Source organism: Gloeophyllum trabeum (genome assembly GCF_000344685.1).
Source record: "Gloeophyllum trabeum ATCC 11539 unplaced genomic scaffold GLOTRscaffold_00008, whole genome shotgun sequence".
Lineage (NCBI taxonomy): Eukaryota > Fungi > Basidiomycota > Agaricomycetes > Gloeophyllales > Gloeophyllaceae > Gloeophyllum > Gloeophyllum trabeum.
The window spans coordinates 179564-205574 of record NW_006920417.1 but is presented as its reverse complement, the minus strand read 5'-3'; the positions used below and the strand labels follow the sequence as shown (position 1 = coordinate 205574).

At 51.4% G+C, this 26011-nt stretch overlaps 7 protein-coding genes and 1 pseudogene across 8 annotated transcripts; 4 read left to right on the top strand and 4 right to left on the bottom strand.

Moving 5' to 3' along the window:
- Window positions 1-3466: 3466 nt before the first annotated feature.
- On the bottom strand, window positions 3467-4294 carry GLOTRDRAFT_76988 (uncharacterized protein). Its single transcript, XM_007868572.1, has 4 exons — window positions 4208-4294; window positions 4026-4153; window positions 3841-3968; window positions 3467-3785 (listed from the first exon to the last, which is right to left on the bottom strand). The coding sequence occupies exons 1-4, from the start codon at window positions 4252-4254 to the stop codon at window positions 3546-3548; spliced, it is 543 nt and encodes a 180-aa protein (XP_007866763.1). The 5' UTR covers window positions 4255-4294; the 3' UTR covers window positions 3467-3545.
- A 1103-nt stretch (window positions 4295-5397) lies between these two features.
- On the bottom strand, window positions 5398-6057 carry GLOTRDRAFT_10852 (annotated as a pseudogene; the record flags this gene model as incomplete). The annotated part of the gene is made up of 2 exons: window positions 5398-5897; window positions 5950-6057. Coding segments are annotated over 2 exons (608 nt in total), but the record flags the coding sequence as incomplete, so codon positions are not given.
- A 427-nt stretch (window positions 6058-6484) lies between these two features.
- Window positions 6485-7985, top strand: GLOTRDRAFT_42747 (26S proteasome subunit P45; the record flags this gene model as incomplete). Its single annotated transcript, XM_007868445.1, has 6 exons — window positions 6485-6544; window positions 6597-6722; window positions 6775-7174; window positions 7235-7527; window positions 7589-7886; window positions 7945-7985. The coding sequence occupies 6 exons, from the start codon at window positions 6485-6487 to the stop codon at window positions 7983-7985; spliced, it is 1218 nt and encodes a 405-aa protein (XP_007866636.1).
- A 658-nt stretch (window positions 7986-8643) lies between these two features.
- Window positions 8644-9544, top strand: GLOTRDRAFT_139041 (uncharacterized protein). The gene is made up of 3 exons (XM_007868571.1): window positions 8644-8971; window positions 9026-9168; window positions 9224-9544. The coding sequence occupies exons 1-3, from the start codon at window positions 8680-8682 to the stop codon at window positions 9290-9292; spliced, it is 504 nt and encodes a 167-aa protein (XP_007866762.1). The 5' UTR covers window positions 8644-8679; the 3' UTR covers window positions 9293-9544.
- A 134-nt stretch (window positions 9545-9678) lies between these two features.
- Window positions 9679-15295, bottom strand: GLOTRDRAFT_116357 (uncharacterized protein). The gene is made up of 28 exons (XM_007868570.1): window positions 15007-15295; window positions 14869-14949; window positions 14713-14809; window positions 14615-14662; window positions 14330-14564; window positions 14143-14277; window positions 13872-14092; window positions 13653-13819; window positions 13491-13596; window positions 13358-13440; window positions 13209-13296; window positions 13015-13091; window positions 12833-12961; window positions 12629-12777; window positions 12455-12572; window positions 12221-12400; window positions 12034-12168; window positions 11864-11985; window positions 11700-11804; window positions 11592-11643; window positions 11306-11544; window positions 11180-11258; window positions 11040-11128; window positions 10811-10991; window positions 10650-10756; window positions 10452-10596; window positions 10254-10399; window positions 9679-10204 (listed from the first exon to the last, which is right to left on the bottom strand). The coding sequence occupies exons 1-28, from the start codon at window positions 15190-15192 to the stop codon at window positions 9829-9831; spliced, it is 3876 nt and encodes a 1291-aa protein (XP_007866761.1). The 5' UTR covers window positions 15193-15295; the 3' UTR covers window positions 9679-9828.
- A 187-nt stretch (window positions 15296-15482) lies between these two features.
- On the top strand, window positions 15483-16377 carry GLOTRDRAFT_139039 (uncharacterized protein). The gene is made up of 5 exons (XM_007868569.1): window positions 15483-15705; window positions 15757-15907; window positions 15972-16045; window positions 16103-16118; window positions 16175-16377. Exons 1-5 carry the CDS (start codon window positions 15507-15509, stop codon window positions 16266-16268), a joined length of 534 nt encoding a protein of 177 aa, XP_007866760.1. The 5' UTR covers window positions 15483-15506; the 3' UTR covers window positions 16269-16377.
- A 470-nt stretch (window positions 16378-16847) lies between these two features.
- GLOTRDRAFT_121604 (uncharacterized protein) lies at window positions 16848-22382 on the top strand (the record flags this gene model as incomplete). The annotated part of the gene is made up of 17 exons (XM_007868568.1): window positions 16848-16885; window positions 16947-17087; window positions 17209-17235; window positions 17284-17417; window positions 17469-18931; window positions 18983-19017; window positions 19072-19159; window positions 19206-19533; window positions 19582-19626; window positions 19712-19716; window positions 19741-19831; window positions 19889-19993; window positions 20049-20065; window positions 20128-20206; window positions 20267-20283; window positions 20337-20431; window positions 20484-22382. 17 exons carry the CDS (start codon window positions 16848-16850, stop codon window positions 21862-21864), a joined length of 4089 nt encoding a protein of 1362 aa, XP_007866759.1. The 3' UTR covers window positions 21865-22382.
- Window positions 22383-22619: 237 nt separating this feature from the next.
- Window positions 22620-23779, bottom strand: GLOTRDRAFT_139037 (uncharacterized protein; the record flags this gene model as incomplete). The annotated part of the gene is made up of 5 exons (XM_007868567.1): window positions 22620-22764; window positions 22833-22917; window positions 22979-23201; window positions 23256-23392; window positions 23651-23779. The coding sequence occupies 5 exons, from the start codon at window positions 23777-23779 to the stop codon at window positions 22754-22756; spliced, it is 585 nt and encodes a 194-aa protein (XP_007866758.1). The 3' UTR covers window positions 22620-22753.
- Window positions 23780-26011: the final 2232 nt, after the last annotated feature.

Here is a 26011-nt window from a genome sequence, read left to right as displayed (position 1 = left end):
CGCTCAACCTACATCGCCTAACTACACGCACGGCCCTGCACCGCCCGGTGCTTACGCTCACCACCCGGGACACCAGGGCGACCCCAATGCCATGTACGGTGCTCAGCATATGATGCCTCCTCCCGGTTACTACGGTGCTCCTGCGGGTGGTGGACACCCAGGGCAGGGCGGACATTTGCCCTCGCCACAACATTGGGGACCGCCGCCCCCTAGCGTGCAAGGTGGTCAGCATTACGCCGGTAGAAGGTGAATCGCCGACTACCGTACGAGTAATGGTTGCGCAGAGGAGGGTAGGTAGGCCGACGTTAGATGTTGATGAATGGAGACCACATATACGGACGTCACCGCCGTCGCCGTCTCAAAGGATTCCTCTGGCGTTTTATCTTTTTTATTCCATTGCGATTTCTTTCTTTCCCTCTTGACCGGGCTTCTTGTGGTTGTTGGTGACATAGCACCGTGTCTGACAAGCAGATCGCGGACGCCTGTATCGCCGTCCTCGCCGTGGCAGACGATGCAAGCCTTGACCTCGTTACCACAGTCTCTAACTTGAGCTTTCTATCAATCAGGATTGTTCTGATAGGTGGGCTCTATGGGATATGCTCCATTGTCTTGCAATTGTTCTTGTCTAAAGATGTATTATACTACGAAATGTCTTTTTGAAAGTTGGCCTGTAGCTTGCGCAAGATGTGGTGTGTTGTCTCCTTTTCTGAATAGCGTACTTCTTGGTGGCCTTGCATACATGTACATACGAACAGGAATTGCAGATCTTATCCTCGTATTCCAGTATATATTGCATGCCCCGTCCCTTAAGCTTGTGAGGGCTTGGCGGGTGACAATCAGTGGGGACGTCGCGTCGCTATCGAGGACGCTTGAATTTGTTGCCCAACCGCCGACAATGACGCTTTCCCATGACATTGTAGCTTAGATAAACTTTGGATAAGAAACTGAATACGCAATAGGAGCATGTTCGCGACGATCATGAATGAATGGGCTTGAATAGGGCGCGTGTACGGAAGCATTTCGCGCTCGGACCAAGTAGGATACTGCATGATAGCAACTATACCTGATGCGCCATGCCTACATACCATAACGGACGGCCTCCGCTAAGCCGCGAGCGCAAAGTTTGAGATTGAGAATCTCACCCATGCCACAGAGGGATCTTTGGTTCCGAAGCCAGGACATACCGCCGGGAACGTTGTCAATGATCAAGCAAGAAGGAACGTCTGATATGAAGTGACATGTCGACAGCTATGTTTTCCTTCTTGCCTTACTCTGCTTGTTTTACCACGTTCATACAGTAGGTTAGAGTTGCTCAACGCCCGCCTCATGTGACAGGGTATTTTTGGGGTAGGATCGGGTTCTTGCGCCTTGGAGGTACTTGTTTTAGCTGCGTGGGGACGCAGATATCCCGAGAGCTCGAGGTGATAGCCGTGTATGGCTCTGCCATGGTCCTTCTAGGAGCGGTCTGGGCTTCTAGTGAGGAGCGCAAGCATGCCTGTTTTAGCATGTACACGATCCCGGAACTCGGAGGATGGTGAGGGGTCGCCGAGGTGCAAGTCGATACATGACGTTAATTCCATAAAGCACTTTCAGGGTTGATGAAATGCTTACTAGTGAGGGGCGGGGCTCGAGAATAAGGTGTAAAAGCAACCAAGAGATCAACAAGAGTCCACAAATGGTCAGTCCTGCCTAAGATTTGTTAATAATCGCCCCGTTATCACAAGGGATACTCGGTGCCGGAGGGAGCGGCAGGACGGCGAGATAACGTCCATGATAGAGTCTAGAGTCCACGGGCATCCAGATCGACTTGGTCAGTGACGAGCTGTGGATTTTGACCCAAATCGTCAGCAGCTTCATGTCATGTGTTGCTCTGTGAAAGCCACCTCCTTAGGCTCCTAACCCGAGCTACTAAGCTAGAAGCCCAACGTGGGTGGGTGCAGAGCTGAACGACAGCATCAAGCACGCAGCCAGTGGCCGCCCAGGAGCCAGGTATCTCGGCGTTCTAAAAGGCCAGCTCCTAAGGAATTCTCCGAAATGAACTTGAGTCTCACGCCATTAATGTATCTGACATACCTGCTCGGCGTCATCGGGAGACCCAACCAGTCACGTTCCGTTTAAAATTTGACTGTCTGCAAGACGTGGTGGGTGGGACCTAATAAATTTAGCGGGTGCTTCATTTCCGACTGTTGTCGATGATTGGGATGAAGTTGACCAGGAATATTGTCCGTATGGTCACGAAGAGCTTAGAAGGGGCTAGAAGAGTCTGCTAAAGGCGCGGATCTGGAGAGGTGCAACATCACCAGTGTTTAATTGCGGGCATGCGGCGGGTTCGAATTCATACAACCGCGCCGACCACACAGGATTGGCCGTTGGATGAGCAGGATCGAGCGGACGCTAGACCCCAATCACCTGTTCAGGACTACTGATAGTGGGAACTGATGCACTGACTGCAGTGGCAAGAAACCGGCAATCCGCTTGCAAAGAAATCGATAGCAGGAATAGTCATCTTTGCCCAAGCCTTGAAGCGTAGACTGCGTCAATGACGACAGACATATGGTCGCGCAAGTTGCACGTCATATCCATCCATTGGGGGCGGACGGTGACAGGGTAAGAGGACAAGTGTAGAACGTACGGGGTATCCCCAATGAGCTGGACTAGACAACTCCCGCGTAGAAAAATGTAGTCAGCTTTTGTCATAGTCATGGCCCATACTCTCCAATAATCCACGTACATTGGATCTATGGAGGCGCATAGCCTGACATTTTGATTAATGCATGCATGTCGGATAGTCGCCAATCTGCAAGGATGTGCAGGGTCCAGTATGTGAAGCAGGACGCGTGCATGGCCGTGCACTGTGACGGGTTCGACGGCAAGTCACTAGCACTGACAAGCTGTAGTCTCCTTTATTTGATGTGACAGCAGAATGGAGAGCTGGAGGTCATATTAGATGCACGTACCGTTGGCATTCAATGAAAATATTTGGTCGGTCGTTGATCGGCGATGGACCCTGAATTGAACGGTACGAAGCGGGCACATAGATCACAAGGTGAGCGGAGGGACCGGTTGCTACTTTGGCGACCATAGCAACCGGTCGCGGTCAGATTCAAGGTGCCAACCTGCCGTAAACTACGATGAAAGGATGATTGGATAGGTATTCAAGTCGACTGCTGAGCTATCGCCGCCCCAATCGCAGACTGTCATAGGCCTCGCTGGACGGAATTAATAGAGCAGGTGCACCAACTGTATGTCCGGTCAGAACAGCTGCAACGAGGCACGGCTCTGAATAAGCACCAAATGGCTGGACAGCGAGATAGGAAGATCGAAGAACGAGGAGCAGACGGCAAGGAAGGGCCCAATGGCAGCCGAGAGCGTGTTATCTTGGTGCGATATCGATACGGATGAATTGCAGGTAATATATACATGTCTTCGTGCAACGGGTGATTCCCCTAAGCCGAGCCGAACTTCAGCATACAAAATTATCTCCACGAGCCTGTATGATGTTCCGTAAGTGCAGAGGACGATCGGCAGGAAGAGGAACTCCACAATTAATCCTCCGGCCATGTCACTTGTCCAGCAGCCCAGCGGTCTCCCCACATCACCCGTTTGTGGTACACCTTCCTCATACTCTTGAACTCCTTGACGAAGTCGTCGGTCTCCTGATTCGTCGCAGGCGTTGGTGACACCGAAGACGACTGAACAAACGAGGAGGCAAGTGCCTCGCTGAGATCGTCCTGGGCGGTCGTGGCGTGCCTCAGTCGCATCAGCAGAAATTGAGGGGTGAACCTCTGCGGGGAGAAAACCATCTAAGCAAGAGACCGAGTGAAGATGCAAGCTCCGGACCTGGTACATCTCCCTCTGTTCTCGTTCAAGCTCCTTCCATCTCGCTTCAAGTGCGCGGGCCTCGTCGAAGGCATCCTTGGTCTCCGATCGGAGCTTATACAAGCTGTCTTGTAGTGAAAGATTGTTCTCTACCAAAGGCCCGTGTCATCACCACGGTTTGGCCAGAAATTAGTCCAACACCATACGTGCTATAGACTCATTAGCGGATCCTAGCTCCGCTTGGGCTTGGTATAAGGCCTTCACCCTCGGGAGAGAGTGGAACACTGCCTGAAAGTACAAAGGATCGGCTAGGAGATCTTCCAAATCCTCCCGACTGTCCTAGTGACATGAGCACTTCCACATTTGTTACGGGTCCTTCTGCCCTTACGATAAATGAGAGAGCTCTGGAAATTCCGCAAGTAGAGGTGTCGCCATCGTTGACGGCAACGAATAAGATGGAAAAGAGGTTTGATGCAGACTCAGGATGGCTGAGAGAGATATCATCGCAGTGAGATCTATTTCGGGTGATTTGACCTGCCGTCTCGCAGCCACTATGTCCGAATACCTCCTGCCCGGGGAGCTCGTCCCAGCGCAACATATCAACCTAAAGCTTGGGCCAGGCCTCTTACAAGTATCAAATCCCTCCAACGTAATATCCACAAGAGCGGGTGCAGTGCATCACTCTGCGAACCGAAGTAAATGGTGGATTGAAGGCAACGCGCGACGTGTGAGCGGTACATTGAGGCGTATACAGAGCATCGGATGGCTTATTGTCCAACGGGAAGGCGTAGTATGTACCAGCTGCTCAGGAGTCCGTCGTAGGAGTGGTCATCGCACGTAGCGGCGATGGTTATAGAGTGGACATCGGTGCAGCACATATGGCGAACCTGGACGGGCTGGCCTTCGAGGGCGCGACGAAGCGGAATAAGCCCAATCTGAAGGTGACGAGAAGTAGTTCTGTGTCATCTGCTGGCTGCTCAGCCTTTGTCTCTCCTCCCGTAGGTGGGCGCTCTGGTCTACGCCCGAATCTCGCTAGCCCATAAAGACATGGAGCCCGAGCTCGAGTGTTTCGACGCACAAACTCACAAGTCGGCAGGCTTTGGGGAGCTTAAGGAAGGTTTCTTGGTGCGCTGTAGTTTGAAGATGTGCCGACTGTGAGCCTCTCCGCTAAATCTCAGTTGCCGTTGTACTTGACTATTGTCACAGGCTGCATGACCCGAAATATTTCTTACTACCTCTGCTAGGCTCCAAGTTTCCGATGGAAGTAGCGGTGGGTATGAACGGCAGGGTCTGGGTGAATGCGAAGGAGCCGAGGCACATCATTTGCATGTCCAGATGCATCGAAGCGGTAGATCCTGATGGTGGTGGCTTGGATGAGTCGGGCACCAAAAAATTCCTGGACACTCTCAACGACTGATGTCCAAGGTTCTCCATGGGAAAGGCACAAACGCCATCTACTTACACTATTATCGCAGGATTACACTTGCAGACCCTATAAATACCGTACCAACCCAGGTTGACTACCACAGCAGCGGGGGACTTACCGATATAAGATACAGTCGTGATTCAACCCTCCAGAGCCATCCTCTGCCTCTTTGTGGGTCGTCTGCCAGAGCTTACACTTTCGTCGTCGCTAATGGTCCCAACACTCTGCCCTCGAGCACTTGCTCTCTTCTTGCGCTGGTATTCTCTGTCTCTTAGCTTCTTGGCTTGGGCGGCATCGAGGGATTGCCCTTTAGGTGCAGCTGGCACATGAATAGTCATTGGTCCGGAGCCTGATGATTTGCCATCATCTACCGTGGCTGAAGACTCTTCCCCTTCTCCGGCGAGTTCGAGGGACTTTATCGCGCGTGGGTTAGGGTTGGGATGAAATAGATTCGCAAGCGGCTCGCCTTTTGATAAGTCAAGCTGCTCGTAGAGAACAGCCTATCCGCATCGCTGACTTCGTATCTCCTCCTACCGGTTGTCTGGTTCTTGAGGTATCCGTCAAAGCCTTGGATGATGTTGCCGCCACTGTGAGCCGCTGTGTCGGCGAGATAGGATCCCTCGAAGTTGTATATCTGAACTTCTAACTGGGCCTTGAACTACATTGGCATATGAAGGGAGTCAGAGTGAACACCAGGTACCTACCAGTTGTTTGTCGATGGCGCGTTTCTTCGTGAGTGCTTGTATCAGTTCCTTCTTGGCTGCTTCGAAGCGAGCCCTGTCCTCCACCGTGGGCACCGACCCGTCTGCCATAGTCCCTCAAAGTAGGGCCTTCGCTGGGTCACAAAACGCTGGGATCCCTCTCCTATGCAGATTCTGAGGGTTAACAGTGTCCTGTGGCAAGCTCGGGCGGCGGATATGGCCGGGGTGTAACTGGACTTGTGGCGCCCATTGCCAGTGTGGCCAGCTCGATCACTTCCCACGATTGTTTGCCTATGTTTGGCCCCGGACGCGCGTCGAGCGCGTCTGACGTTAGCTGAAGCTCTTACCATCCAAGCCTGTTAGCCCACCCGCCATGTCGTCCGCTCAACCGCCCGTTCCACCACCAGAAAATAACAACGAGAAGCAGCCAGAGTCTTCTGCGCCGTCCTCCTCTGAGTCGCTCTCCCAAGATGCTCAGATGGACACGACTCCCGACGCGCCCACGGAGGAGGACTGGTCAGACATTCCGGAGGAAGTAATGGCGCTGAGCACGGACGAGATTCTTACGAGAATCCGATTGATCGAGAATGATGTGAAGGTAAGTTCAGCGAGCCGTCGTATTGTACGGCGGTACTGAATGAGAACTCCAGGTCATGCGTTCAGAGACACTGCGATTACAGCATGAACAGAGCGTCATGAAGGAGAAGATCCGGGATAATGGAGAGAAGATCAAGCAGAATAAGGTCTTACCATATCTTGTGGGGAATGTCGTCGAGGTGAGTTGGCGCAGGACCCTATACCATTGCTCGTTAATAACACTTAGGACAGATTCTAGACGTCGATCCCGAAGGTCAAGAGGAAGGCTCTGCACGTGATTTGGACTCCATGCGCAAGGGCAAGTGTGCGGTAATCAAGACTTCAACAAGACAAACCGTATTCCTGCCCCTCATTGGTCTCGTGCCTGCCGAGAAGCTGAAGCCGGGTGACCTGGTTGGCGTGAACAAGGACTCCTACCTCATCTTGGACACTCTGCCAGCTGAATTTGATTCAAGAGTCAAAGCCATGGAGGTGGACGAGCGTCCGACAGAATCATACACGGATATCGGTGGGCTTGAGAAGCAGATCGAAGAGCTGGTCGAGGCCATCGTGCTTCCCATGGAACAGGCCGACAAATTCAAGACGCTAGGTATCAAGCCGCCGAAGGGTGTGCTGATGTATGGGCCACCCGGTATGTTGCCTGTCCTCCCGGAAGTACTGTTTATCTCCGTGCTCACCGTGACAACGCCAGGTACGGGGAAGACTCTACTGGCAAGAGCGTGTGCCGCGCAGACGAATGCGTGCTATCTTAAGCTGGCTGGTCCGTCACTGGTCCAGATGTTTATCGGTGACGGTGCGAAGCTCGTGCGAGACGCGTTTGAATTGGCGAAGCAGAAGGCACCCGCTATTATCTTTATAGACGAGCTGGACGCTATCGGTACCAAGCGATTCGACTCGGAGAAGAGTGGAGACCGCGAGGTTCAGCGGACAATGTTAGAACTTCTCAATCAGTTAGACGGATTTAGCAGCGACGAGCGAATCAAGGTGAGTGCATGTATTCAGACTCCGTGCTCGAATGGCTTTTGACGTTATATTGCATATTTAGGTCATTGCTGCAACGAACCGAATAGATATCCTGGACCCGGCTTTGCTTCGGTCAGGACGACTCGACCGTAAGATCGAGTTCCCCCTTCCAAACGAAACTGCGCGAGCACGGATTTTGGAGATCCACTCTCGCAAGATGACCGTTGGACCTGACGTCAACTTTGAAGAGTTGGCAAGAAGCACGGACGAATTCAATGCCGCTCAACTCAAGGCTGTGTGTGTCGAAGCAGGCATGATTGCATTGAGAGAGGGTGCTACGAAGTTGGGCCATGAGCATTTCTTGAGCGGGATCGCAGAAGGTGAGTCTTATTTGTGGCTTCTGAGATAGGGGTTTACTGACGTCTGGCCTATTTCTAGTCCAAGCAAAGAAGAAGAACGACCTTATGTACTTCGCCTAGACTGCTTTGTTGCTCTCCTTCCGCTTATATCACTTCTCATTTGTCCGTTGGATGGCTCGAGAATGGCTGGCACTCTACGGACCTTTTCGAGACTGATGTGCCTGCACGATATCTGAGACTCGGACCCGGTGAGCCTCCTATCGTTCAGTTCATTCAATGAACAAGGATGGTACTCCTCCGCGGGTCGTAGGCCGGCCAGTGCAGACCGTGAACGCTTGGTATGCGTTCCCAGCTGTATTGATGTTACTGACTGATTGCGCTCCCCATTGGCTGTGACGTGATTCCCTGACCTCATGCTCTCTCGTGCTTCCAGGATGTTCGACGAACCAATCCTACTTCTCGGTCGGTCCGCTTCGCCGACAGTACGATGGGGCAACGTGCCCCCGTGTGTACAGCCTTCTCACTCCACGGGCTGCAGCCGCGATCCAGAGTCGGCGACTAGAGTGATCTCGGGTTTCGTGCTGGACAAAGTCCCGTTGGGCCTAAGATGTAACGTGTATTGGATGCCGGAGCTTTCCGTGAGTTCAGTATAACAACGCGTTCCTAGTCCCGCCGATCGAAGATTGCAAGAACAGACCAAGAAACGGCTTGCACTTCTGCGTGTGCCATCGTAGTATAAAAGGAGCGCCTCTCCTTCCCAGACCCTCAAAATCCATACCAACTCCCCAACAGCTCTCACCGAGCAACCACTAATATGCTTATGCTCACGATGTTAATGTCCTATTTCTTTGCGCTGCTGGCTGTCGTCTCTGCCGTCCCCGCGCCTCGTGATGGGACCAAAGGCCAGATCGTCAAACCCTCGTCCGGGGACACTATAGCACCAGGACAGGCCTTCGACTTCCAATATAATACGCGAGCAGATTATGGCTCGTCGAGCTATAACTTCACTGTCTGGCTCGTTACGTCTCCTGCTACTTCGATGTCACCCTCGGATGAATGGATGCAAGGGCACTACTTCGGACGATTCCAGGAGGCAAATTATCCAGGTGTGTTCATGTCGATTTCAATATGCCGTCCACTATAGCTGACAATCTCTTAAGCTGTCCCGTACCCAACCAACCCCCCTCCGTCGCAGCTCGTTATGCCCAACCTTGCTCAATCCCCGGGCGGCTTCGGCGCTGGTGCTACTGCCGTTGACGCGACGTTCTATCTCGTTGTCTTGGAAGAGTGGGACTCTGGCGATGTATGTCCATCTGTAGGTCTGTTCGTAAACTGCCATCACTAACCAACTTTCGCAGGGTGCCCTTGGAGCAAAAATAGGACTTAGCATGGTACCTATCATTTATAATGCCACGTCCTCTAATTAAGACTGGACAATGGGACTCTGGAAGACTTCCTCGGGCCTTTCTGTATTTAATTTAATTACTACCTGCATCCTGGACACGCCACGGACTAGATCAAACGGACTCGGACGATGTGGGACAGTTTCGAGAGACTCTTTTAATTACGTTGTAACTCGTCACGAACTATTTTGATAGGCTACTGACTTGGGCTCGTGGTTTCTGGTTTTACTTACAAATACTGTACTGGTTGAACAATCATTGTTGTCTCTTTCGCCGTACATTCCGTCAGTCAATCCCGATGAGGGCATCGGGCTGCCTTATATGGATGCGTCAGCTCCCCGACGCGAAAACATCAGCTAACACCCTCATTCTTCAGTCTAGAGGACAATGCGGTATACACGTATACCTTAGCGAATGGTAACGTTATAGACAGAGGGTGTGAAGAAATTATCATTTGCATACGGTGAGTTGCAGGTGATGAGATGCCACAATAGTACAATGGACTCGGAGGGTGATAAACACAACATAAAATCACAGCAATATAACAGCAGATACGTTCCCTACTCGAAACCAACTATTCTGCTTAACGGTCGTAAGTTCATCACCGGCTCGACAGGCACCGGAACTTCAGCTACTTCTTCGAGGTCTTCTTCGTCACTGTCGGATCCACGACGCGTGCGTCCCGGAATACCAAGGACACTGACTACCCGACTAGAACATGTTGTCGTACTCCTGTCATCGGTAGGAGGTGCTTGAAGGGACTCTGCATGCCTGGAGAGTTGCTTCGCCAGGTCGTAGTCCAGTTCGACGTCGAAGAGGTCCAAGATGTACCTCCGAACAGGCAATCGGTACCGATGGGTAGAGATTGTGTGCAGGGCCCGATAAAACATGGCAGGGGAAGAGAATACCTCCTTGCATTCAAGCTTCGTTTTCAACCTGCGTACAATCAGATCACTTGGTAAGGTCCAGCCGTGATGAGTCTCACCTGGCTAATGTCCGCGAGGCCTGATTCGCAATGACAGTGTTAGCTAAGTTGTGTATGGCAGTCATGACTTCATTTTCATTTTGCGATGTCGGCGGGATTAACTGGCCCCCAGGCAAGGATGTAGTTGGTGTGTCCCAAGACGGGACCTGACGAGCACCAATAAGTAGATGCTTTGGGAGGCTGCCAGAGAGGACGTACGAAAATAAACTTCTCCAGGTCTATGGGAACGCATAACCCAGTAGGAAAGCCAGTGGGCGATAATGTTGACTCCCATTGATAGTCGTCTAATATCTCTGCACCTTGAGGGGTTGCAGAGAGGAGGCCGAGCACAAAGAAGCACGTCCTATGATATTTTGAGTGAGACGCACGTTACAGTGGTTACCGATGCCGACATACCCCCGAACAGTCAACACGGGTGACTTCTCTGCTATCTCGAGTATGGATGGTATAATTTCCTCCTCTTCCAAGAAGGGTAAGCCTCCTTCTGTTGCACCAATGTTACCCTATCGAAAGCATTGTATTATTACCCTCCCGTCGCAAGGGTAACAATGACTTACCACTGCCCATAGTATACTCTTCAGTTTGATTATAAGTTCTGTGTCTTCGCTCTCCAGCCCATGTTGCCGAATGAAATCAGCAAACTCAGCGAAATGCCCCTTCTCGTGCAGCACTTGGCAACCGAGTTCCGTCTTGGTCATTTCACCATAGAAATGCCGAGGGACAGAGATGTCCGAGGGGCTAGATATTAGTCCGCGAGAGAAACCACACCAGAAGAGAATCACTTACCCTGTAGCGGCGCTTTCTTCCACGGTCGGGGCATTAAATGCTTTTGCTAGGTAAACTTCGATTTGCACAACATAGTACGAATTACGCTCCTAGAGAAATGCATTCAGCGCGAGCCGGATAGTTGACACCGCTCGTCTCACATGAAACCACATATCAATTTCCCGGTCTATGTAGCCTGCGTCAAACAGGTACCGAAACCCGACAGGAGTCGACATGAATCTAGCGAGACTGTCAGATGCTGTGTTATTTCGGAGACGGATGCGTACTTCATCAATAAGGGGTGGCCAATCTCTCCGAGATGATCCAATGTAGGTTGCATTTCGACGACAAGACGCAGGATCTCCATAGACTCGCAAGTTTCCTGGAGGTATTGCACTGCCAGTTCACATACCTCCATAGCGGGATCGTACAGTTGAGTCAGTAGAAGCCGCAGGGTCCAGGCATTAGCTTTGGCGCTTTCACCCAGCAAGCCTCCGAGATGGGTAGTAGCGAACATCCTTATGTGCTAAGGGTATGTCAGCTGAGAGTAAAAACTATATTACTACCACTGACAACATAGCTGGATGTCAGAGCCTTCGACAGAACTATCCGCGAATGCCCGTCACTTGGAACGCATATCGTTAGGCCTTGGTGCGGCAGGGGAGACATCACTCCACTCACATGCTGTAATCCAAATGTTGTATGATGCCCTTAATCAAATCATCACGACTACGGGTGTCGCTGAGATGGTAAAAGGCGGTGAATATCTTGAACTTCTCCATCAGCCTGTGGTATTCATATATCATAAGAGTGCCCGTGAAATCAAGATACCATGGAAAGCTTACTCTACGCCCTTTTCGTGTGCACTGAGTGTTCCCAGCATCTCCAGGTATCCGTAAGTAAGGGTGTCCTGGACTCGTGCTTTGGAAAATATGGGATCTGACTCCAATGTGCCGTTGGAATTGAACTACGCAGTAGTTCAGGACACATGATGAGGTAGCAAACGCGGACTCACAGGATCAAGTTGCGCAAAGCACTTCACAATCTGTTTGAGGAACTCATCTTCCGACTCCAGGAAACGTCTGCCATCCGGACTTTCAAGTAGGGTATTGAGCAAAGTGCAGCCCAGCCTAACCCAACGATGATTGCCCTGTACATGGGGCATTAGACTCACTCTACCGCTGTGTCACAGATACACAAACTTTTGTCCTTGGAATGTCAGAGAAGCGATGACTGAACGGATGGAAGAAGGACATAAGTTTCCGGATGAACCGCGAAACTTTGATAGCCTCTTCCATTCGCTTCGGATTGCGCAGAGGACCTTCAACGAGGTCTTCCAGGGTTTCGAAACTCCATTTTGTATGGTCTTTGGTCAGCATGACCTTATTCACAGGTCACAGGATGATTCTATCCAGAGACACGATCTGATATCCTACCTGTGTTTCGAGCAGAGCAGCCTGGAAGGTTCTATCGTCCATCTGCATGCCCATTTTCAGCTTCACTTGTTCGACTTGTCGCTGTCCTCTCCGAACTGCATCTTCGCCAGAATTTGCTCTGCAAGGGCGCGCTTTAGTGCGACACGGAAGTCATTCCTCCTGGATATTACTGACCTTGGTCGATTATTCTTCAAGTTCGCAGTGGGATGCAATCGAGCCGAATTACGGTTGAAACTGTCCAGAGCCGACAAAGCCAAAGAGCCGATGATCCTATGCTCACCGCGACCATAATCCGAAGCGAGATCAAAGACCCTAGGAATGCTCTGTATTATGAAGTCAGATTCGTCTGGTCCCCGGCAATCCACCCAATAACCGGACCTGGATTTTTGCGGCTTGCGACAATGGCAATAGCCGGTTGGCAAGCTGAAGCACCTCAGCCATAAGCAAAGTGGCCTTCCGAGACAGGCTCGAGCCTGTTGTCGACTCCTCGAACATGCTTGTTAACGCCTGCAGGACTCAGTAACGAAGCCTTAAGAGGGCTACAATCCGATGGTACTGACATCTAGCAAACCAGCTTTCGTGAAAACCAAAATGAGCAGCGAAATATACTGGTCCGTCAGCTTCAAACTCTCAGGCTCTTGGGGTTTTTTAGAGGGAGACACGGGGGCTGCAGACTCTGTAATCTGTACGGAGCGTCGGTACACTACCCCATGTCGTTCATCTCGAATTCATCTCGAAGGTGCTGCATACGCACTTGTCAGCCGACGGCCATCGATAAAGGTCTGATGCCATTCAGGTGGCTTGATGTTTAGTAGGTCGAAAAACATGTCGATTATGATTTCCTATGTCACGAATCAATATAGTTAAAAAGGGTCTACACAAATTGTGTACAAAGCGCCTTACTCTCGAATCAAGTGATGGTATCCGTAGTGTATCTATGATTGTCCGGATGGCCAACATATTGCCCATGCTAAAGTACATTAAACCTGTGGGTGATGTCAGCTAGAGGGTCGGTGTTTACTACGCGCGTACTTACCACTCCAAGTCCGCAAAAGCATGACGATAATCTTCGCGCACGCACGCATTCTTTCATCATGCTCAGGTCCCTTGCCATAAGCATCTGTGACACCTGACAACGCTATCTGCCGCAAGGTCCCGTCAAAAGGTAAAGAAGGGACTGTCAAAAAGTGCACCTCACCTCGAAATCGGTTCCAGGATGGAGATATTTACGGGTCCTAGGTATGTCCACAACATGGAGGAACACCGAAGCAAGAATCGGAGCGACCTCGAGGGGCCCTTCGGCTAGGACATGAAGAAGCAACCTAATGCCTCCTGTCCTTGACATCAAATCTATGTCGATAAGCACTAGAAGGCATTGTCATTGTGCAATGGGCTTCTTTGCTGCAAGAATACTCACAAATTTCCGCTAGAGTCTCGAGGCACGCAAGTCTCAAAGGGTCTTCCGGTTGCTCTGCAATTGCGATGAAAGCTCTCATTACGCCGTCTGAGAGTGGCACCGAACCCGAACCAGCCCGCGTAGATGGGCTGCGCCTCATGGTTCCAATCTCTACAATGGCACGTATGAGCTTCACCGCTTGCTCTTTCTCCACGGCATGTTTGTTATCCCTCGCCAGAGACCTGGGAACCGATTTCAGTCTGCTTCCGATTGAGTGGCCCATTACACCAACTTTACAAGATACCAGTCTAACGGCTGCTCTTGCAAGCGGGCGATAGAGTCCGAGTCTACTAAGGCATGTCGGATAAGTCGATATGCACATGCTCGACATTGTTTGGAGCATCGATCCGATAAACCCAAGAGTGCCCTAGATGAAGCTGCATTATACCCGCACATCCATCACCAGACACGGAACTTACACGTGCACCACTTCAGATATATTCACAGCATAGCGGACACGAAGATTTCTCTGGAGGATACCAACAAGACGATTCATGGCGTCGACTCGAGCTGCATCAATCTCGAGCTCAGTCGAGGGACTAGGCTTTGTAGTGGATGTAGAAGGAGAGGGTGATTGTGACCCCGATGCTCTCCCTAAAGAGGCGAGTGTCCTAATACATGTTATGGCATGGTTTAGCGCAGTATGGAAATCATCTATCATGTGAATGTCAGGCCACGATCGCCTGGCTGCCTGCTACACATACCTCTTTCCTCGACGCTATGTTGCCTCGGTCTGGCGGGCCTAGCGGATACTACTTTGACTCAGACATCACCAACTAGCACAGATGTATGGCACACTTACTCAAACGTATTTGGGCTGTAATTGTCTCGATCTCATTTTGGGCTCTTTCAAGTTCTGACTGGACCTTGTCTCGCAAATGCTCCTTGAAATTTGGATCCTATTATGGCCTTGCAGTCGCTCCGGCGGGATCTCATTCATCAACTTCATCAGACTTACTGTTAAGGCTAATTGGAGCATACTCTCTGCGCCCTCCTTGATCTGCTTCTGCACCTCCAGACGCTTAGCAAGGACTTCGAGCTACAGTTCCGTGTTCAGAAAGTCATATCCTTGACAATACTACAGATCACCATTCACCTGTTCCGGCTTGTCATCGTCCTCCGAGCGAATCCCATTCGATATGTTGCCACCTGACGAATGTCCATCCATGAGAGTAGTACCAGAAGCAAAGCTTCTGGATCCGTTTGATCCCGCATCGCTGGGATGTCGCACTGTAGTCCCGCTGAGCCTATCCACACCCAAGGTTGGCTGCGCGGTAGGCATAGCGTACAAACGGAAGGGAGCTCAGTTGTGTTGATCCTAGGCTTACTAGACCAGGAAAAAGGAATGAGAGAGTAGATCACTGCGCGTATGACGACTCCGACGAGTTGCAGACGGCCTTCGTCGCGTCAGCAGACAATAATGTCGCGCTCAGGTTCGGCAGTAAGAGGTGGTAAGTATCAAGCGAGTATACGTACGAATACGACGAACACGATCCTCGAGGTCTCGATGCAGTAGACCCCTGACACCAATATCGAGCGTTACTCTGATGGCAAGAACATGGACCACACACTGATACGACATAGTACTTTACTGCCATGTCGCTCGTGCGGTCATGTCAGCGCACGCTGGCGAAACCCTCCCAGCTTAGGCTCGCTCTTAGTTCCCGTCATCTTGCTACGGAGTCTAGCTCCAGTGTCGCAGCTGCACCTGAAGCCAGTCAGGCTGAAACGAAGGAGATTGCGCCCCTTCCGACCAAGGAGGTAACTAGCGCGGAGGTGGTCAGCGGTGCACCTGGTAGGTGTACGATATGCTCGTAAGGATACAGCTTTGTTGAAGCTCGCTCAGAACAGTTGCGTCACCGTGTTGTCCGCATCTACCAGCCTGCTCGTAGCACGATGCAGAGTGGTTCTGCCAAGACCAACCGTTGGCGTCTTGACTGGGACATTCTTCCAGGCGGAGGACGATGGGAGAACCCTCTCATGGGCTGGGCTAGCTCGTAAGTTAACTGCTCCTTAATTTCGATGTCAGTATAAGGTACGGAATGACGCCGAACTGTTCAGTGCGGATTACATGCAGGGCACCCGGATGTCCTTCAGGTCGAAAGAGGATGCTGTTCACTTTGCCGAGAAGCAAGGTAAGCCAAACTGTGGATATCTTGAGTCCCCTACTGACCCAAATACCTGCGCTTCAGGCTGGGACTATTATGTGTGAGTACGCCCGTCCTATTTCTAGGCTACTGCTTCGAACGAGATGGGTTCTATAGGCAACCCCCTACCGTTAAGAAGATACCGCCGAAGAACTATGCAGAGAACTTCGTCTACAAGCCCCACAAGCTTCGCATCGCCCGAACGAAATAGAGGAGAGCGTGTATCAGGACGTATTTGGCTGTGCTATAGCGTGACCAGCAATATATCATACAGTTATAGCTATTCTCGGTGAGAGCCTGAAAGAACAATTGTGAACCCGTTGCAGACCATCCAGCATATTCTTACCCTCTCTCCTCTGTGACAGCTGCAACTGTTGCCAGCTATTCTATAAGTTCTCGAGGCCGAGAAACCTATATTAGTCGCTGGAAGGCCGTGTGTAATGCTGTCAGTCTGATCTACCGTGCGCAGGGCTTGTAATGCTGCTAGCTGGGCGTCTGCTCCGACTATGACATAACTTGATCTCCAGAACACATTGCTGAGCTAGATATCCGTTTTCTGAGTGTCATACGAGGTTCACAGTTCGATCACGCCAAACAACAGCTCGGTTACGGCGTGTTCCCAGCACGAGCTTGAGTCTAAAGTTCCGCAAGAGTGGATTTCGCATGGAGTCTTCTTCACGAAGTTGACCCTGGGTTACACTCCCCAGTCCTAGACAGGCGACTGCCCTCGTCCTTTTCCTCACCGTCTTCAAAGCTGTTGTTAATTCTCTCGGCGTTTGGCTAGACGACCATGTCTATCGAGAGCCGGCCGTTTTCGAAGAATTACAGGTAAACCGCCGCCTGCAACCCCTGGGGTTCTCAAGTAAACTAAGCAATTGCTGTCTTCCAGTGGCCTTGTCAATCAGTCCGTAGTCGGTGTCGGTCTTCTGGTAGTATGCGTTTCAGCCCACGAGTTCATGAAGAGGAAGCGGAGGGGTAATCACCGGGGAGAGGAAGGATTGGGTAGTGTGGAATCTTGGGAATTCGGATAGTGAGTGTTCTCAATTTCGGGACATTTTATGTGGAACGAGAGGGATACCAGTCGTGGCTGAGCGCCGCAAGAGCATACGGTTTAGCTCGCTAGAGAAGGGAGCTGACTTAGTCTCATGTAGCCTATACCAAGGCCGTTCCTGGGCAAAGTATGTTTTCCATTTATGCAGTTCTTGCCATGATGTTGACTTGGACAGGCGACCGTCTCCTCCACACCCCCGAGGATGGCCCTTATCCTGGGTGAAAGAGGTCCTGCTATTCCCTGACAACAAGGTGAATGAACTGAGAGGCGTGGACGCAAGTGTATATCTGCGCTGGCTGAAGGGCTGCTGTATGTCCTCAAACATACTCCTTGAGGTCAACCATCTAATGATCTGGATAGGGTGGTTCCTGTTACTCCACGTACTCACAACGTTCCTCATCCTCTTCCCCGTGCATGTCAAACTTGCCCCTTCATACGTCTCGCCGAAGTCCATGACTCGTGCCTCCATAACCTCTCTAGTAGGCTCTGAGAAAGGCGACTCGCTGCTATGGATCCATATCTGCCTGCTCTTTTGGGTTACACTGACTTGGATGGGTACACTCTTCTGGATCACGCGCGGTGCTTATCGGTTTCGGGCCCAGAAGATACAGGCGACTGCCGACCGCGTGGCTTCCGAAACTGAGGTGGAGAAGGAGTCACAATGGTGTCCTCACCCTCATCCGCAGTTCCCATTCCAGGCGTTGCCCTCCCTCGACCACGAAAATTGGAGTCGGGGACTACGACTGCGAACTGTAATGGTCACGAATGTTCCGCCACAGCTGCGTTCAGAGAAGGAATTGAAAGATTATTTCCAGTATTATCTTTCAAGACCTCTTGACATGCCTTCAATGGGTTTGACGTCATCAACGCCTCCCGGTTTCTGGAACAAGATTTTGGCGTTTTTATTCAATCGCGCTAAGACTATCCCTTCTAAGTTACCTCTCCCTATGACGTTCAGTCGCACGGAAGCTCAAGACTTTGCTGCGGCTACCGAGGCCGGCAGAGATGCGAGCAGTTGCACTGATGGGCTCGAGCGACCGTCGATAGATCGAGTTGTCATAGCTAGGAAGATGACGGAACTTGCATCCCTCCTAGAACGACGAGAAGAAGTGCTAAAACGCTTGGAAACGGCGCACATCAAGCTGGCGAAGAAGGCATTGACGGAGGTCAAGGCAGCAATGGACCTCGAGGACGCTGCTGGAAAACCTAGAAAACGCTCCATGGATAAACTGACCAGCAGTCCAGTCTCTGATGTAGACGTGGAACGGGGGGACCACGCTCGCGAAGCCTCAGTGGAGGGCGAGGATCGTACGGACCTGCTCATCCGAACGCTGGGGCCGTTCGTGCAAGAATTCGGGCTACGAAAGCAATCCAGATTTGGACGTCGTAAACTTCAGAAGGTTGCCGACCCTCACTCTGGGAAGGACACGGCGGTCGAGATGGAGTGCCCAAAGCAAGCTCGCGACGACAAAACGATATGGGAAGCGTTACTAAGTTTACCTCGAAGCACACTTGATGCCTTTCAGCCTCTCATCCACTTGTCTGCGTTGTTTCGGGGCAAGACTGTGCCCTCCATCGACTACTATACTGCCAAGCTTGGATTGTTAACCGCCCTTATAACGGAAAACCGAGCCCGGGCCGTCTCTGACTATGACCCCTGCTCGACAGCTTTTGTAACTTTTACCAACCCCGATGACGCAAGGAGAGCTTGCAAGTACCTAGCCGTTCATCCCGACAACCCACTGGCGTGTCTTGTGACAATGGCACCCAGCTACGAAGATATTGACTGGATCAGGCTCATGAAGTCAACGTTCAGGGCAGAGGTAACGTGAACACAGTCTCTTGATCGGCACAATGCTCACCGGAATACACAGTTCCTAAAAGATTGGATTGTGGACGTCGGCGTTTGGTAGGTGGTACGTCCACACCTCTTAGCAAAGGCTGCTTACACTAGGTGTCCCAGGACGTTTACGATCTTCTGGCTTATCCCAGTTTCCTTCTTCGTTACCCTGGTATCTATTCAGAACGTTCAAACGTATTGGCCGTGGCTGGTAAGTGTAGTACACTGCGTGGAAATTTTCTCTCAACACGTTTCAGAATCGCTACCTGAGCCATCATCCATGGGAGCAAGAAGTGCTGCAATCATTCGTGCCGACTGTGTTCATATCTCTCCTGACTATAACCGTACCTTTGATTCTCCTCCTGATTGCGAAGAAAGCCCATACGATCATCACGTTGTCCGCTCTCCACGACAAGATTATGACCCGCTACTACAAGTTTCTGATCGTCAACGTACTAGTCTTCTTCTGCCTTGGCACCTTTGTCCTGCAGTCCTTCTTAATCAACTTCACTGAGACAGCTGGCGGCTTAATCAACACTGTTGCAGGGAGTTTCCCGGCTGCTGGCCCTTTCTACGTTGGTTGGCGTACGTTCTCCGATTGCTTTCTTCAGGTTGACAGCTCATATCATCCAGTGATCTTTACTACTGCGATGCATGGAGGGGTGGAACTAGCTCTGCGTAAGTGCTAATACACTCCAATCGATCTTGGTCGCTAATTTGTGTCTGACTTGCCAAGTCGGCGTAAGTCGAAACTACCTGGTCCTCGGCGCTTGTATCTGACTGGATATGCAGCTCCCACTCATCATGTATCCGAGCACCCGACGTCAGGTAACACCACGCAAACGGGCAGTTGGTATCCGACCCCGAACTTTCAACTATTATTGTAAGTATCAACTATAGACTTCGGAACATCAAACTGAAAGCACCGGCATCTCTACAGATTGGCTCCCGAATCATCTGCTTGTTATACATATTCTCCTCCTTTTTGCTGTCTTACAACCGCTTGTTTTGCCCTTTGGGCTTCTGTACTTCTGCGTGGAAGTCGGTAAGTATCTCATGCGCGGTCTGGATTTGATTGCTCTAATGCACAGCCCCTTCAGCTGTTATTAGAAACCAAGTAAGGCGAATGCTTTAACTTAGGTGGTCCTTTCCTAAACAATGCTGAATGATTCTTTTTAGCTGATTCATGTCTATGCAAGAAATTACGAAGGCAATGGCCAAACGATGCTCATACGAATGATTAGGTACTCCTTGGATGGTACGTATTGTTATATGGTGCAGTCTGCCCACGAGCTCATATTTCGGGGACACGATGCAGGATTAATATTTGCACAGGTCGGGCAGTTCCGTTCACTCTGGATAACTACAACCTGATTTTTTGATAACAGGCTGTCTTCATGGCATATATGACTGTATTGAAGAAGCACGTGAACATCGGGCTGGCCGCGTTTTTGATAGTTTTCACTGTCATCGTGAAACTCGTGTATGTTCAGGTCATCCACCATGAAGGGCCGTGTCTGACAACTTGCCTGCAGCGCTACTCGCTTAGTAAGAGCCCGGTTTGAATACGATGACGTACTCGAGGCAAGGATCCTCTGCGGAACCGGAGAGACTGTCCCTCTCCCAGATAGTCCCTCGACGTCGTCTCTTGGCACGCCGGATCCCGAAGCCCCAGTTCGAGGTCCCTCCGAACCTTTTAACAACCATCAAGATTCGCACATATGGTCCTGGAAGTTACCGATGAAGTTCAACTTCTCCTATGCCACTGTTCCTAGCCGGCCACGGCGCGCAGCACGACATCAACCAAATCCTTTCGGGCCTCATCAGCGTCCATTCAGCCGCCTTCACTCGTTTGATATCTCACAGAAACGAGAGCACCAGCGACGTGATGTGAGTCCGACAACTGCCGAGCGGGCATCGATGTCGATGCCCGCACTAGAAAGGACTACATCTCCGCTCGAGGAAGAAACGCCCGCGATTATTCCGGATACATCCAGCCACGCGCTTGTGACAAGGCATCCACCACACCCTACATGGGATGACGAGTCGAATCCTGACCATCCATACGATAACCCTTACTATACACAACCCATCCGAAATGTCCTCTGGCTGCCCCGAAACCCTGTGGGGATCCTGGACTTGGACGATACTGTCGATGTTCACAGAGCCCTCACGAGTGAGCCGGGAGTTGATCAGTTGGGCGAATGGCCGACAGAGCAAGCGGCGACTATCGCCACGGGCCTTTCAGGCCTGGGATTGTCGACTATCACCAGCTTTTCTAATCCTGACCTGGATGGAATGTCCCTCTCCCCATCCAGAAGATTTACGGGTGACGAGAGTATCAGTCTGAGAACTGGGCTAGCGAGTCGTGTAGAAGCAATTGAGAAGGAGGAAGACGTGGAGATTGCTGTCGATCCCCAAGCACATTCTCGGTTCGCCCGGCGGAGAACTGGGAGCGACCACCGTACTCCTTCATCAGCCAGTCGGCAAGGTTCGTTGGGATTAGGCAGGCCCAGTACCTTTGCAGGGATGCGTTCGTTTTCTTCGGCATCAGGGTCCAGGCATCCGCCACAGAGGCGCGCTTCATCAGTGCTATCCACTGCTGATCCGCGTCTTCATCCTCGCTCTGCGTCCATGAGCCAGGACATCGATGCCAGACCAGATTTCCATGCCCAAGCCGAATTTGCGAAGTCCACATTATCCATGGTGTCCTCATCTCCTCGTCTGATGAGCGGTGATAGACTGCCCATTGGTTCATCCGCTATCTCGACCCAAGAAGCGGTGCTGCATGAAGTTATTAAAGAAGAACAAGAAGCCGCTGAAGACCGGCTACGGCGAGAGCAGGAGGAAGCACAGGCAAGCGCGAAGGCCGGTAGTGTATGGTGGACTGCTTGGATGTTCAGGAGGGCACGGTGACTGTTCTCACCTCGCGGAGACCATTCCTTTCTTTTCTTCCTTTTCAGGAGCTTTCGATGTTCTTCTTGGTCATACCCGTGCATTAGTAATTTATCTGTGGAGCGTACGTGTATACCATAATTCGACATTCATCATTATTCAAGGCACTAGCTCGTCATCGAATGACCGGGGTTTCCCTAGTCATAGTTCCATGGAATATCGCGAAGCGAGTGCATGTTCATGGGAGTAATACACACGCAGACACTTCGAAGGAGATGTCTGAGCCGGACGTGACATGAACATACTAATCCCTTTACGGGAGGAGTGGCTCGAAGAATCAGAGTATGTTGTGTGGAGGAATTCAACGTGTTCTGTAAACCAATACCCATTGACTTGCAGTCTCCTGGGTTTCCGCAGATGAATCAGATGCTAGCCGGGCCATTCGTACGGTCCGCGATAATTTCACTGCCGGGTGATTGGCGGTCCCCGTTGCAGAGAGCACAACTCCCTATTGAGTTGCTGCATTCCTTGCAAGACTCACCTTAACTCATATACGGGTCCGCGAGCATCAGGTTTGCAAAGCAAGGCTGTACGAGAGATTTTCAATTGTACGTATGACTCGAAAGGTGCAAGGAGCGCTCCACCTGAGGTTCGCCCCCGCATGTGTCGGACGGACGAGTGGCGCTGTAATTTAACCAAGGTGGGTCATACAGACAGGATCCTTGCTATCACGGCCCACAGAATCAATCGATGTGCGAGGCTCATCGTCTGCTACGGCGTTTGATCTGAAGCAAACATTTTTTGAAAAGAAATACGAGGCTAACTTCATTCCGAGGACCGAATTTCGGGACTACTTACACTATGTAGTAATCACTTTACATATGCTTCCGCCATTTCTCAAGCGCGCTTACTAGGCTATACCTGGGGATATCAGGTTCAGTATTCGGGTTTATGGGAGGGGAAGGCAACAGATCGAATCAGCTACTTACCGATGACACCACAGGCAGAGCGACCACCGGCATTACCTGTCTTGAGAGAATCGTCATTACCACCCCGGCCAAGGTCGTCTGTACCCTGCATTGCGATGATCCATTTAGCATCAATATAATGATAAGTGAGGGGGAATAAGTATTACAGCGTGCACAACCACCGCACGCCCGACGATGCTCAAGGGACCATTGAGGGAAATTAATTTGTCTTGGAATTCGAACACGGCAACGCCGTTCCGGTCGCTCTCGATGTTGCCCAGGTCCCCTACGTGCCGCTTGCTAGACGGATCGGTAGGGGCCCCGTGTGTGGTGGAAAACGGGTTGAAATGCGAGCCTGCGGCGGCGCAAGAGGATACGTCACCGGAGTGGCTGCGAAGAGAAGTCTAAGTGAAGGTCTTTTAGAGCGCAGGGGGAATTACCCACTGAATGTGGAAGCCACGCTTGGCGAGGGGATCTAAGCCCTTTAGCTCGCCCTTGATGGTAACGGCACCGGATTTGGTTGATTGGGTGAAGGTGATCATGCCCGTTACTTGCGAGTCACCGGATACAGTGACCACAGCCTGTGTGTAAGTCAGTCAACATGCAATATAAACTGCATTGAAAGAGAAATGTGAGAGCACTCTAAGGCATACCGAGCCAAGACAAACGAGAGATGAACATCTGCATTGACCGATCCAGCGGATGCACATCCTGATCTCGAGCGGGGCCCCGCCTACTCAGAGCTGGGGCGAAGTGCCCAACGCCTAATGTATGTGTACTAGCATGACGGCTCAAGGCCGCGCATTCGTAGCGGATCAGAGGACGGAGGGAAAACCAACCTTGGTCACAAGGGGAAGTTCTTCAGGCTTCAGGAATACATTCCAAAACAAGAGGAATGTCACGAAAGCCGCGACGGCCGTGATGACCAGCGGCCTCTTAGACGGAGGTTTACTATGTAAAGCGTCCATTTTAGATTTGAGGTGACGCTTCTGCTTGTAAATTCAAGCAGGAGGGGTGTCAATATTCAACGCCGTGCGCGAGGCGTGAAATGCGCGCTAATTTCGCCAGTGAAGGTGAGTAGACGAAGAGTAAGTACTTCCTTTCTTTAGCAGCGTAACGAGCAAAAGCGAGCTTGTTGGCTGCGTAATGATGTGCTGACGATGATTTAGAGTCAGTTGCGTGGAGTCGGTGCAGGCAATTGCACATACAGTATCTCTCCGTGACTGCACGGCCGTCGGGAACTTAGTTTCTGGGTCGGCGAACGATCTATTCCGGTCACTTCCGGTCGATGCGGAAGCTGTGATGAACGCCGGTACATGTACTGTAACTCGCCGCCGGCAGCTCGTGCCTGGCCAATAGGACAGCTGTTCCACAGTGTTTCCCGCACTTTGGCAATGGCCAATTGCCGCGACTCTCAATTGGCCGTACGGCAGGTGTGGTCTCTAGTTTACGACCATTTCAATATATTCCAGGGTATTAGAGCGTGGCACAATGTCCAACGTCTGTTTTATTTTGGGAGCGTGGGGAACATTTCATCCCGAAACATATGTCCTCGGGTCAGGAGGACGGATGTGTATTTTGAGCGTAAGTACATGTACAGCAGGGCGCTGAACGTCGTATGGACCTGCCCGTAGCTTTGATGGCTGATAACAGCTGAATGACGACGTCCATGACATGCGATCCCAGGCACTGTTACGGAGGAGGTTGAACCCAGCAGAGATCACATAGACCGATAATTCGCTGAAGCCACCAGACATGTCCACCAGCAGTGCTTGAAGCGGAAGAATAGTCACACCTGGACTATTGGGCGCAAACGTGGAAGCGTTGACGGCTCACATACAAAGTTGCGTAGCGGTTGCAACTCGCAACCTCATTTCATCAACCAGCTCGTGGAGCGTACGACTGAGCGATCCGCCGTCGCAGACGATATCGCGAGAGAGACATAGCTATAGCTCGGGAGACAGGATCATACATTACGTGCCGTTAACTTATGGAAGAGGTTCGGATGAGCTAAAAGTAGGCGGCCTTGTGATAACATCCATAGTTCGTGCCAATCGCACGCAATCCTCGCCAAACATATATCACAGCCCAGACGAGAGTAGAGCGCAGTGGAAAAGGTCGCCCAGATGCTCGAGGGACATGGCCTGATCACGTCGCGCCACCTCATTGCCGCGCAGACACGCATGCAGTAGAACCCCTAGAACATTCACCGACAAGCACGCCGTGGCTGGCGTCAACAGCTCGGCCCCGTCGACGCAGACCAAGCATGCAGAATACGTGTCGCTTCGCTTCGTGTCGCGAGGGAGAAACAAGGTACGAAGCAGCTCGGAAGGGACCTTTTCCATGCAGGCAGCAACACGAATTTCCTCCAGCCTTCCAATCCACGCCCGAGACAGCCGGCCATACGGTGGGAACTGGAGTATTACATAAGCGAGTTAAATCTGAATGGATCTGCCCCGCATCGTGGGGCATTCTCCAGCAAAATGTGCTGTCCTGTAACACCGGTTGCAAAGTGCACCTTTGATATGTGCGATTTCAAGAATTATGAGAGAGATGTTTGGCTGCATAGATCGCGCTCAGAGTCATAATGAGTCGGAATGAGTTCCACGGAGACTAGTCGAACTCAATAAGCGTTTCTCGCTCATTTTCTCAGTGCGCTGAAGCCTTTCGGGGTCCCTGCCGAACGGCGATCGGACTTGGGATCTCAGCACGAACGAGAAAACGAGAAACAGCTCCTCGAGCTGTTTCTCTCGTTTCTCTGGGGCGGACTTTCAATTGCCATGCGCTGTACTGATGTACCAGACTCTCGGTTGCTTATGTCTTGCCTAATACGATATATTTTGGCTTGTTGTGACGCGCTGTTGGACTAAGTTGTGTTCTGGCACCCTTGCAACTACTGAGCTAGGGCAGGGCCAGTATAGTGACCCTGCTGATACTGCCACATACCGTCCCAATCCGCCATAGAATTCAGCACGTGGGATGAGCACGAGCTATCTGACAGCTGTGGTGTCTAGCATGCGACGAGAAATCCGCCAGAAAATGCACGCTCAATAACTTCGGGTTTCTCCGTGTCGCCGCGTCGGCAGGAGGGGTGCCAGTGCGCCCGAGAAAATGAAAACGAGAAACGATATTGAGTTGGGCTACTCGTAAGTAGTGAAGGCACCGCGATCTACCGCGATCTGCCAAGGGCGACGCGTCGG

What these genes read in the sequence shown, in the direction of transcription:
- GLOTRDRAFT_76988 (XM_007868572.1), bottom strand. Translation starts at nt 4,254, where the DNA reads ATGGCGACACCTCTACTTGCGGAATTTCCAGAGCTCTCTCATTTATC. An exon ending in CCAGAGCTCTCTCATTTATC is followed by an intron (nt 4,154 to 4,207) that starts GTAAGGGCAGAA and finishes TCACTAGGACAG; the next exon opens with TCGGGAGGATTTGGAAGATC. An exon ending in CGCTAATGAGTCTATAGCAC is followed by an intron (nt 3,969 to 4,025) that starts GTATGGTGTTGG and finishes GGCCTTTGGTAG; the next exon opens with AGAACAATCTTTCACTACAA.
- GLOTRDRAFT_139041 (XM_007868571.1), top strand. Translation starts at nt 8,680, where the DNA reads ATGCTTATGCTCACGATGTTAATGTCCTATTTCTTTGCGCTGCTGGCT. An exon ending in CCAGGAGGCAAATTATCCAG is followed by an intron (nt 8,972 to 9,025) that starts GTGTGTTCATGT and finishes CAATCTCTTAAG; the next exon opens with CTGTCCCGTACCCAACCAAC. An exon ending in AAGAGTGGGACTCTGGCGAT is followed by an intron (nt 9,169 to 9,223) that starts GTATGTCCATCT and finishes CAACTTTCGCAG; the next exon opens with GGTGCCCTTGGAGCAAAAAT.
- GLOTRDRAFT_116357 (XM_007868570.1), bottom strand. Translation starts at nt 15,192, where the DNA reads ATGCCTACCGCGCAGCCAACCTTGGGTGTGGATAGGCTCAGCGGGACT. An exon ending in CAACATTTGGATTACAGCAT is followed by an intron (nt 11,644 to 11,699) that starts GTGAGTGGAGTG and finishes ATGCGTTCCAAG; the next exon opens with TGACGGGCATTCGCGGATAG. An exon ending in CCCGTGTTGACTGTTCGGGG is followed by an intron (nt 10,597 to 10,649) that starts GTATGTCGGCAT and finishes AAAATATCATAG; the next exon opens with GACGTGCTTCTTTGTGCTCG.
- GLOTRDRAFT_139039 (XM_007868569.1), top strand. Translation starts at nt 15,507, where the DNA reads ATGTCGCTCGTGCGGTCATGTCAGCGCACGCTGGCGAAACCCTCCCAG. An exon ending in GGTGGTCAGCGGTGCACCTG is followed by an intron (nt 15,706 to 15,756) that starts GTAGGTGTACGA and finishes AAGCTCGCTCAG; the next exon opens with AACAGTTGCGTCACCGTGTT. An exon ending in CTCATGGGCTGGGCTAGCTC is followed by an intron (nt 15,908 to 15,971) that starts GTAAGTTAACTG and finishes CGAACTGTTCAG; the next exon opens with TGCGGATTACATGCAGGGCA.